Genomic DNA, 12,358 nt, shown 5'->3' on the forward strand with positions numbered 1-12,358 from the left:
AAGTCGTTGGCACAGCCGTAGCTGACCCCAGATCTGCCCATAACTTACAGTATACTAACCAGTAAGTCGTTGGCACAGCCGTAGCTGACCCCAGATCTGCCCATAACTAACAGTATACTAACCAGTAAGTCGTTGGCACAGCCGTAGCTGACCCCAGATCTGCCCATAACTAACAGTATACTAACCAGTAAGTCGTTGGCACAGCTGTAGCTGACCCCAGATCTGCCCATAACTAACAGTATACTAACCAGTAAGTCGTTGGCACAGCCGTAGCTGACCCCAGATCTGCCCATAACTAACAGTATACTAACCAGTAAGTCGTTGGCACAGCCGTAGCTGACCCCAGATCTGCCCATAACTAACAGTATACTAACCAGTAAGTCGTTGGCACAGCCGTAGCTGACCCCAGATCTGCCCATAACTAACAGTATACTAACCAGTAAGTCGTTGGCACAGCCGTAGCTGACCCCAGAGCTGCTCATTCTCTTCAGGTCGATGTGAGAGTTCATGGCCTTGATGTTCCTGAAGCAGCCTTTAAGAGATCCCTGACGAGGAAACAGGGCCTTCAGGCTGGATACAGGGAGAAAAATACATGAACATACTGCAGTCAAATACTGTTTCATACTTGGACATGTCTTTCCTGTGTGTGTGTGTGTGTGTGTGTGTGTGTGTGTGTGTGTGTGTGTGTGTGTGTGTGTGTGTGTGTGTGTGTGTGTATGTGTGTGTGTGTGTGTGTGTGTGTGTGTGTGTGTGTGTGTGTGTGTGTGTGTGTGTGTGTGTGTGTGTGTGTGTGTGTGTGTGTGTGTGTCTGCGTGTGTATGTGGCTCACTTCTCAGGCATCTTGTCCTCTGGGACTCCGGCCAGGTAGTAGCTGCCTTCGAAGCGCGGCAGGGGCGTAGTGAAGACGTAGTTGAACAGGTTTTGGCGGTTGTTCCTCACCACAACACGTGTGGTCGTATCGTACAGGAGGATAATGATCTCCAACTGCACAGGAACACAAACACTCCATTTTACAACCTGCAGAACGAACGACCAAAGCGTCCTCTAGTGGGCTCATGGGTGGAACGTTATTCATATTTTTCATAGTTTATATAAACATTATTTTTGTTTTAAATGCCTCAAAATCTGGTGTTTTCTATGTCAAACAGTTTTGTTATATTTCAGTCTTCTGTGATGTATATAAAGTGTAATATTGGGATGCAAACTCAAAATGTAATACATTTCAACTTTATATCTGACATGGTACAGGTGTCTTCATTCTTTGAGGATAAAACCATGTGTGTGAGGTGGATACTTTTGTTTCAAAGTAGATTTGTTCAAAACTACCAAGAAAATCTCCGTGTGGCCCTGATTTAGCTCACTGCAAAAGAAAAAAGGTTTTAACCTTCCAGGAGAAAATGTCTTGAGGTTAAGAATCTTCCTGCAAACTTCCTCATCACACCACCACAATACCCACTTACTACTTGTTGTCCAAAGACAAGGAATTCTGTGTGTATTATACTGCATGTGTTCTACTGTATGTATTATACTGCATGTATTATACTGTATGTATTATACTGCATGTATTATACTGCATGTATTATACTGCATGTATTAAACTGCATGTATTATACTGCATGTATCATACTGTATGTATTATACTGCATGTATTATACTGCATGTATTATACTGCATGTATTATACTGTATGTATCATACTGTATGTATCATACTGTATGTATTATACTGTATGTATTATACTGCATGTATTATACTGCATGTATTATACTGTATGTATTATACTGTATGTATTATACTGTATGTATTATACTGCATGTATTATACTGCATGTATTATACTGCATGTATTATACTGCATGTATCATACTGTATGTATCATACTGTATGTATTATACTGTATGTATTATACTGCATGTATTATACTGCATGTATTATACTGCATGTATTATACTGCATGTATTATACTGCATGTATCATACTGTATGTATCATACTGTATGTATTATACTGTATGTATTATACTGTATGTATTATACTGCATGTATTATACTGCATGTATTCAGTGGCGTGCCGTGGGCCTGGGGCCTGGGCCTTCAGTGAGGTACTACACAGTCCCACCCGAATGAATCCACCTCATTATGATGCCATGGCTCTAGAAACTATACATTTAGACAGAAACGCTGTATAACCAGGCGTTGCGTCACCTTGAAATTGACAAATTGACATTTTTGGGTAAACAGTGTTTACCCAAAAACATGACACAATCAATGAGTCTTTTCAATATTTCCCTTCACCTTTTCATTGTGCAGCTCCGTTGCCCTGCGCGTTTGTTCTTTAAGCTGTAGATCCACTCCGGTGTCCCCAAAAGTTTTCAAAAGCACCATTGCTTGTTAGTGCCCAGCCGTACTTTGGTGTCTCGTTGCTGCCTTGGTTAGACAACTCAAGTTTGCAAAGCCAGTGTGGCTCCAAACACCAAATCGATCACTTGCAAATAATAGGCATTCCCAGCAGTACAGTTTGCAGTGCTTCTCGGAGCCAAGGAGCCTGTGAGCCATTGACAGCGCTCGTAGTTGAAACTTTGAAAGTGGCGAGCGAACGAAGCACTTTCCCGCCTGTGACAGGCTTTGTGGCGTCGGGCGACCTCTCCTTACAATGTCTAACTTTTCTTGAAAAGTTCGTCTTGAGAATGGCGTTATAATTATATCCTCGACCAAATCGATATCTTCTCCTCCTTCCGCCATTGTGGGTTGAAAAAACAGCTTAGTAGTACGCAAATTAATTCGTTTATCAAATTCAGTTTCCTAGATCTCCATAGGACCTGCCTCTCAATATAGGTAATCCAATCAAAAGACGTGCACGCACTACGCCTGCTAGCTGGCTCCTGTGTAACACTGGAGCCAGCCAGAAGGCGTACAATAGCCAACTCTAAAGCTGATTGGTTGACACTACATTTTCATTTCCATTCACTATAAGCTACAAGCGCCCGCACTGTTGATTCTGAAGGCCTGAGGGCAGATTTTAGACCCCTGGCAACACATGATGGCTGAATATGATTGGATAAAAGATCTAACATAAAGACCAGCCCTCAAAATCTCAACCTGGGACTGGAAGCAGTGCAACCAAGAGGAAAGCTATGAAATGAAGAGTATAACTCTTACTCTGGGGAATAATTTAATACATATTTGTGGGAAAATATATTTAAAAAAAATATATATTCTGATGATGTTTAGGCCAGCAGAGAAGGCCTTGCAGGCCCTGACGGCCCACCACTGCATGTATTATACTGTATGTATTATACTGTATGTATTATACTGTATGTATCATACTGTATGTATTATACTGTATGTATTATACTGTATGTATTATACTGCATGTATTATACTGCATGTATTATACTGTATGTATTATACTGTATGTATTATACTGTATGTATCATACTGTATGTATTATACTGTATGTATTATACTGTATGTATCATACTGTATGTATTATACTGTATGTATTATACTGTATGTATTATACTGTATGTATCATACTGTATGTATTATACTGTATGTATTATACTGCATGTATCATACTGTATGTATTATACTGCATGTATCATACTGTATGTATCATACTGTATGTATTATACTGTATGTATTATACTGTATGTATCATACTGTATGTATCATACTGTATGTATCATACTGTATGTATTATACTGCATGTATTATACTGCATGTATTATACTGCATGTATTATACTGCATGTATCATACTGTATGTTACAGTTGAATGTTGAGTGTTTCTTACAGATTTGGGGTCAGTCTTTAGCACTAGCTACAGTATAATGTACTGTATAAACTTAAGGCAACAATTGAATGTTTCTTACAGATTTGGGGTCAGCGTCGCTAATCTTGAGGTAAGGGGAGTCTGGGTCTTTAGGCTCCAGCTCCTGTAGAGAACCAGTGACGTCATAGAAGACCCTGAGACGTCCCTGACGCACCGCCAAGCTCAGGAACTTCTCCTGATGGGGTCAAATACACAGACAGGTTAAAACAGGACACAAACAGGGTATCAATACACACAGACAGGTTAAAACAGGACACAAACAGGGTATCAATACACACAGACAGGTTAAAACAGGACACCAACAGGGTATCAATACACAGACAGGTTAAAACAGGAACCAACAGGGTATCAATACACACAGACAGGTTAAAACAGGAACCAACAGGGTATCAATACACACAGACAGGTTAAAACAGGAACCAACAGGGTATCAATACACACAGACAGGTTAAAACAGGAACCAACAGGGTATCAATACACACAGACAGGTTAAAACAGGAACCAACAGGGTATCAATACACACAGACAGGTTAAAACAGGACACCAACAGGGTATCAATACACAGACAGGTTAAAACAGGAACCAACAGGGTATCAATACACACAGACAGGTTAAAACAGGAACCAACAGGGTATCAATACACACAGACAGGTTAAAACAGGAACCAACAGGGTATCAATACACAGACAGGTTAAAACAGGAACCAACAGGGTATCAATACACACAGACAGGTTAAAACAGGACACCAACAGGGTATCAATACACACAGACAGGTTAAAACAGGAACCAACAGGGTATCAATACACACAGACAGGTTAAAACAGGAACCAACAGGGTATCAATACACACAGACAGGTTAAAACAGGAACCAACAGGGTATCAATACACACAGACAGGTTAAAACAGGAACCAACAGGGTATCAATACACACAGACAGGTTAAAACAGGACACCAACAGGGTATCAATACACAGACAGGTTAAAACAGGAACCAACAGGGTATCAATACACACAGACAGGTTAAAACAGGAACCAACAGGGTATCAATACACACAGACAGGTTAAAACAGGACACCAACAGGGTATCAATACACAGACAGGTTAAAACAGGAACCAACAGGGTATCAATACACAGACAGGTTAAAACAGGAACCAACAGGGTATCAATTGGCTCAGCGTCGTCTGGATTTGGCCGGGGTACACCGTCATTATAAATAAGAATTTGTCCTTAACTGACTTGCCTAGTTAAACAAAGGTACAAAAACAAGAAAATGGTTTCATCTGGTTTGCTTAATATAAGGAATTTGAAATGATTTATCCCTTTACCTTTGATACTTAAGTAAAACCAAATACTTTTAGACTTTTACTCAAGTAGTATTTTACTGAGTAACTTTCACTTTTACTCGAGTCATTTTCTATTAAAAGGTATCTTTACTTTTACTCAAGTTTGACAGTTGGGTACTTTTCTCCACCACTTGGTATTTAACGATGACAATGGTTACACCATTCCACATGTTTTAAATCCATGATTGGCAAGGTCCAAGTAAATCAGGACCCAAAATATTGTTTTGTAGAGGAGTGTTAACAGTCAGCAGTTGCATTATGGTGTCACGCCCTGACCTTAGTTATCTATGTTTTCTGTAGTATTTTGGGTCAGGTCAGGGCGTGACGAGGGTGGGTATAGGTGTGTTTTTGTCTTGTCTTGGTCTCCTCACTACGACGAACGTGACATATAGTATGATACTAAGAGTGTTAACAGTCTATGGGACACGGCAGTTCTTTGTATACAGCAGTACTGTGTGTCTAAGACAGTTTCCCCCCTCGGGACAGTTCGTCACATCCTCTCCAGTGTTAAACACTGACAATATATATTTTCATGCCAGTACAGTCATCTTGAGACTTAAACCGCAGCAGCAGTAGTAGTGTGACCTCTGACCTGGCTGAGGAGCATGAGCAGGATGCCGTTGTGACTTATGAGTTTAACTTCCTGTTCAAAGCGCTGCATCTTCCCCGCATCCTCCTTGAAGGTGACCTCAGCATAACCCGTCCCGTCAAAGTAGGCCGCGTCATTCACCCACTGCTGGGTCAACACTGGCTTCGCTCTGACCAACAAGGAAACACACGTCACTAACACGGCAAAACAATATCACAATATTCATAGACACCGTAGTACATTGGTTTTGCTACCTGACTGTGAACTAAACCGTACACTCCTTGGAAAAGAAGGTGCTATCTAGAACCTAACTGGGTTCTTCGGCTGTCCCCGTAGGAGAACCCTTTAAAGAACTGCCTTTGGTTCCATGTAGAACCCTTTCCACAGAGGGTTCTACCTGGAACCCAAAAGGGTTCTACCAGGAACCCAAAAGGGTTCTACCTGGAACCCAAAAGGGTTCTACCAGGAACCCAAAAGGGTTCTACCTGGAACCCAAAGGGGTTCTACCAGGAACCCAGAAGGGTTCTACCTGGAACCCAAAAGGGTTCTACCAGGAACCCAGAAGGGTTCTACCTGGAACTCAAAAGGGTTCTACCAGGAACCCAAAAGGGTTCTACCAGGAACCCAAAAGGGTTCTCCTATGGGGACAGCTGAAGAACGCTTTTGAAACCATTTTTTCTAAGAGTGTAGAAAGCAAATGATAAGATCAGCTTTTTATAGGGGATGGACACTATAGCTCCCAGATGTAGGAGTCAACACATGATGGTTTATAGGGGGATGGACACTATAGCTCCCAGATGTAGGAGTCAACACATGATGGTTTATAGGGGGATGGACACTATAGCTCCCAGATGTAGGAGTCAACACATGATGGTTTATAGGGGATGGACACTATAGCTCCCAGATGCAGGAGTCAACACATGATGGTTTATAGGGGACGGACACTATAGCTCCCAGATGTAGGAGTCAACACATGATGGTTTATAGGGGGATGGACACTATAGCTCCCAGATCCAGGAGTCAACACATGATGGTTTATAGGGGACGGACACTATAGCTCCCAGATGTAGGAGTCAACACATGATGGTTTATAGGGGATGGACACTATAGCTCCCAGATGTAGGAGTCAACACATGATGGTTTATAGGGGGATGGACACTATAGCTCCCAGATGCAGGAGTCAACACATGATGGTTTATAGGGGGATGGACACTATAGCTCCCAGATGTAGGAGTCAACACATGATGGTTTATAGGGGATGGACACTATAGCTCCCAGATGCAGGAGTCAACACATGATGGTTTATAGGGGATGGACACTATAGCTCCCAGATGTAGGAGTCAACACATGATGGTTTATAGGGGGATGGACACTATAGCTCCCAGATGTAGGAGTCAACACATGATGGTTTATAGGGGATGGACACTATAGCTCCCAGATGCAGGAGTCAACACATGATGGTTTATAGGGGATGGACACTATAGCTCCCAGATGCAGGAGTCAACACATGATGGTTTATAGGGGACGGACACTATAGCTCCCAGATGTAGGAGTCAACACATGATGGTTTATAGGGGACGGACACTATAGCTCTCAGATGTAGGAGTCAACACATGATGGTTTATAGGGGGATGGACACTATAGCTCCCAGATGTAGGAGTCAACACATGATGGTTTATAGGGGATGGACACTATAGCTCCCAGATGCAGGAGTCAACACATGATGGTTTATAGGGGGATGGACACTATAGCTCCCAGATGTAGGAGTCAACACATGGTGGTTTATAGGGGACGGACACTATAGCTCCCAGATGTAGGAGTCAACACATGATGGTTTATAGGGGGATGGACACTATAGCTCCCAGATGTAGGAGTCAACACATGATGGTTTATAGGGGATGGACACTATAGCTCCCAGATCCAGGAGTCAACACATGATGGTTTATAGGGGATGGACACTATAGCTCCCAGATGCAGGAGTCAACACATGATGGTTTATAGGGGGATGGACACTATAGCTCCCAGATGTAGGAGTCAACACATGATGGTTTATAGGGCATGGACACTATAGCTCCCAGATGCAGGAGTCAACACATGATGGTTTATAGGGGATGGACACTATAGCTCCCAGATGCAGGAGTCAACACATGATGGTTTATAGGGGGATGGACACTATAGCTCCCAGATGCAGTCCACACGGTGGATGTGGCTCTTGTTAGTATTCAGTGCTGAGTGCTCCAGCCATAGAGATAAGACGTAGTGGTCTGCTAGTGGTCCCACCTTCCACATGGTTTCTCCTCGGTGGTGTTGAGTTGGAAGATGTTCTCAAAGTTATAGAGACTGAGCACCTCCTCATTCAGGGTCTCCAGCTCAATACAGCCCTTGAGATTGGGCAGCTGGAGCTGGAGAGGGGGCTGAGAGAAGAACAGAGAGACAGAGATGTTACTGAGGGATAAGAGAAGAACAGAGAGGAAGAGATGTTACTGAGGGATAAGAGAAGAACAGATGTTACTGAGGGGGCTGAGAGAAGAACAGAGAGACAGAGATGTTACTGAGGGATAAGAGAAGAACAGAGAGGAAGATATGTTACTGAGGGATAAGAGAAGAACAGATGTTACTGAGGGGGCTGAGAGAAGAACAGAGAGACAGAGATGTTACTGAGGGGGCTGAGAGAAGAACAGAGAGACAGAGATGTTACTGAGGGATAAGAGAAGAACAGAGAGACAGAGATGTTACTGAGGGATAAGAGAAGAACAGAGAGGAAGATATGTTACTGAGGGATAAGAGAAGAACAGATGTTACTGAGGGGGCTGAGAGAAGAACAGAGAGGAAGAGATGTTACTGAGGGATAAGAGAAGAACAGAGAGGAAGAGATGTTACTGAGGGGGCTGAGAGAAGGCAGAGCGAGATATGGGTTACTGAGGGGGCTGAGAGAAGGCAGAGAGAGATATGGGTTACTGAGGGGGCTGAGAGAAGGCAGAGAGAGATATGGGTTACTGAGGGGGCTGAGAGAAGGCAGAGAGGAAGATATGTTACTGAGGGGGCTGAGAGAAGGTAGAGAGAGATATGGGTTACTGAGGGGGCTGAGAGAAGGCAGAGAGAGATATGGGTTACTGAGGGGGCTGAGAGAAGGCAGAGAGAGATATGGGTTACTGAGGGGGCTGAGAGAAGGCAGAGAGAGATATGGGTTACTGAGGGGGCTGAGAGAAGGCAGAGCGAGATATGGGTTACTGAGGGGGCTGAGAGAAGGCAGAGAGAGATATGGGTTACTGAGGGGGCTGAGAGAAGGCAGAGAGAGATATGGGTTAGTGAGGGGGCTGAGAGAAGGCAGAGAGAGATATGGGTTAGTGAGGGGGCTGAGAGAAGGCTGAGAGAGATATGGGTTACTGAGGGGGCTGAGAGAAGGCAGAGAGAGATATGGGTTAGTGAGGGGGCTGAGAGAAGGCAGAGAGAGATATGGGTTACTGAGGGGGCTGAGAGAAAGCAGAGAGAGATATGGGTTACTGAGGGGGCTGAGAGAAGGCAGAGAGGAAGATATGTTACTGAGGGGGCTGAGAGAAGGTAGAGAGAGATATGCGTTACTGAGGGGGCTGAGAGAAGGCAGAGAGAGATATGGGTTACTGAGGGGGCTGAGAGAAGGTAGAGAGAGATATGGGTTACTGAGGGGGCTGAGAGAAGGTAGAGAGAGATATGGGTTATTGAGGGGGCTGAGAGAAGGCAGAGAGAGATATGGGTTACTGAGGGGGCTGAGAGAAGGCAGAGAGAGATATGGGTTACTGAGGGGGCTGAGAGAAGGCAGAGAGAAATATGGGTTACTGAGGGGGCTGAGAGAAGGTAGAGAGAGATATGGGTTAGTGAGGGGGCTGAGAGAAGGCAGAGAGAGATTTGGGTTACTGAGGGGGCTGAGAGAAGGTAGAGAGAGATATGGGTTAGTGAGGGGGCTGAGAGAAGGCAGAGAGAGATATGGGTTACTGAGGGGGCTGAGAGAAGGCAGAGAGAAATATGGGTTACTGAGGGGGCTGAGAGAAGGTAGAGAGAGATATGGGTTAGTGAGGGGGCTGAGAGAAGGCAGAGAGAGATTTGGGTTAGTGAGGGGGCTGAGAGAAGGCAGAGAGAGATATGGGTTACTGAGGGGGCTGAGAGAAGGCAGAGAGAGATATGGGTTACTGAGGGGGCTGAGAGAAGGCAGAGAGAGATATGGGTTACTGAGGGGGCTGAGAGAAGGCAGAGAGAGATATGGGTTAGTGAGGGGGCTGAGAGAAGGCTGAGAGAGATATGGGTTACTGAGGGGGCTGAGAGAAGGCAGAGAGAGATATGGGTTAGTGAGGGGGCTGAGAGAAGGTAGAGAGAGATATGGGTTAGTGAGGGGGCTGAGAGAAGGCAGAGAGAGATATGGGTTAGTGAGGGGGCTGAGAGAAGGCTGAGAGAGATATGGGTTACTGAGGGGGCTGAGAGAAGGCAGAGAGAGATATGGGTTAGTGAGGGGGCTGAGAGAAGGCAGAGAGAGATATGGGTTACTGAGGGGGCTGAGAGAAAGCAGAGAGAGATATGGGTTACTGAGGGGGCTGAGAGAAGGCAGAGAGGAAGATATGTTACTGAGGGGGCTGAGAGAAGGTAGAGAGAGATATGCGTTACTGAGGGGGCTGAGAGAAGGCAGAGAGAGATATGGGTTACTGAGGGGGCTGAGAGAAGGTAGAGAGAGATATGGGTTACTGAGGGGGCTGAGAGAAGGTAGAGAGAGATATGGGTTATTGAGGGGGCTGAGAGAAGGCAGAGAGAGATATGGGTTACTGAGGGGGCTGAGAGAAGGCAGAGAGAGATATGGGTTACTGAGGGGGCTGAGAGAAGGCAGAGAGAGATTTGGGTTACTGAGGGGGCTGAGAGAAGGTAGAGAGAGATATGGGTTAGTGAGGGGGCTGAGAGAAGGTAGAGAGAGATATGGGTTAGTGAGGGGGCTGAGAGAAGGCAGAGAGAGATATGGGTTACTGAGGGGGCTGAGAGAAGGCAGAGAGATATTTGGGTTACTGAGGGGGCTGAGAGAAGGCAGAGAGAAATATGGGTTACTGAGGGGGCTGAGAGAAGGTAGAGAGAAATATGGGTTACTGAGGGGGCTGAGAGAAGGCAGAGAGAGATATGGGTTAGTGAGGGGGCTGAGAGAAGGCAGAGAGAGATATGGGTTACTGAGGGGGCTGAGAGAAGGCAGAGAGAGATTTGGGTTACTGAGGGGGCTGAGAGAAAGCAGAGAGAGATATGGGTTACTGAGGGGGCTGAGAGAAGGCAGAGAGGAAGATATGTTACTGAGGGGGCTGAGAGAAGGCAGAGAGAAATATGGGTTACTGAGGGGGCTGAGAGAAGGTAGAGAGAAATATGGGTTACTGAGGGGGCTGAGAGAAGGTAGAGAGAAATATGGGTTACTGAGGGGGCTGAGAGAAGGCAGAGAGAAATATGGGTTACTGAGGGGGCTGAGAGAAGGTAGAGAGAAATATGGGTTACTGAGGGGGCTGAGAGAAGGTAGAGAGAGATATGGGTTATTGAGGGGGCTGAGAGAAGGCAGAGAGAGATATGGGTTAGTGAGGGGGCTGAGAGAAGGCAGAGAGAGATTTGGGTTACTGAGGGGGCTGAGAGAAGGTAGACAGAGATTTGGGTTACTGAGGGGGCTGAGAGAAGGCAGAGAGAGATATGGGTTACTGAGGGGGCTGAGAGAAGGCAGAGAGAGATTTGGGTTACTGAGGGGGCTGAGAGAAGGTAGAGAGAGATATGGGTTATTGAGGGGGCTGAGAGAAGGCAGAGAGAGATATGGGTTACTGAGGGGGCTGAGAGAAGGCAGAGAGAGATATGATTACTGAGGGGGCTGAGAGAAGGCAGAGAGAGATTTGGGTTACTGAGGGGGCTGAGAGAAGGCAGAGAGAAATATGGGTTACTGAGGGGGCTGAGAGAAGGTAGAGAGAAATATGGGTTACTGAGGGGGCTGAGAGAAGGCAGAGAGAGATATGGGTTAGTGAGGGGGCTGAGAGAAGGCAGAGAGAGATATGGGTTACTGAGGGGGCTGAGAGAAGGCAGAGAGAGATTTGGGTTACTGAGGGGGCTGAGAGAAGGCAGAGAGAAATATGGGTTACTGAGGGGGCTGAGAGAAGGTAGAGAGAAATATGGGTTACTGAGGGGGCTGAGAGAAGGTAGAGAGAGATATGGGTTATTGAGGGGGCTGAGAGAAGGCAGAGAGAGATATGGGTTAGTGAGGGGGCTGAGAGAAGGCAGAGAGAGATTTGGGTTACTGAGGGGGCTGAGAGAAGGCAGAGAGAGATATGGGTTACTGAGGGGGCTGAGAGAAGGCAGAGAGAGATATGGGTTAGTGAGGGGGCTGAGAGAAAGCAGAGAGAGATATGGGTTACTGAGGGGGCTGAGAGAAAGTAGAGAGAGATATGGGTTACTGAGGGGGCTGAGAGAAGGTAGAGAGAGATATGGGTTAGTGAGGGGGCTGAGAGAAGGTAGAGAGAGATATGGGTTACTGAGGGGACTGAGATAGGAAACATATCTATAAGTTACTAACATTTGATACATAAGAGAGAAAACTATAGCTAGATCTCCTGTGTGTTTGG

General features: G+C 45.4%; 1 protein-coding gene across 1 annotated transcript in view; it reads right to left on the reverse strand.

Annotated features, from left to right (window-relative positions):
• Positions 1 to 12,358, reverse strand: part of LOC120061708 (laminin subunit alpha-5-like) — a 48,680-nt gene that overhangs the window by 18,667 nt on the left and 17,655 nt on the right. The window contains exons 14-18 of the mRNA XM_039011603.1: positions 8,043 to 8,176; positions 5,766 to 5,931; positions 3,871 to 4,005; positions 830 to 984; positions 438 to 570 (exon numbers count right to left, since the gene is read on the reverse strand). Coding sequence (XP_038867531.1) covers positions 438 to 570; positions 830 to 984; positions 3,871 to 4,005; positions 5,766 to 5,931; positions 8,043 to 8,176 — 723 coding nt within the window. The remainder of the gene's footprint in view (positions 1 to 437; positions 571 to 829; positions 985 to 3,870; positions 4,006 to 5,765; positions 5,932 to 8,042; positions 8,177 to 12,358) is intronic.

This window comes from Salvelinus namaycush, chromosome 16 (genome assembly GCF_016432855.1).
Source record: "Salvelinus namaycush isolate Seneca chromosome 16, SaNama_1.0, whole genome shotgun sequence".
Classification (NCBI taxonomy): domain Eukaryota; kingdom Metazoa; phylum Chordata; class Actinopteri; order Salmoniformes; family Salmonidae; genus Salvelinus; species Salvelinus namaycush.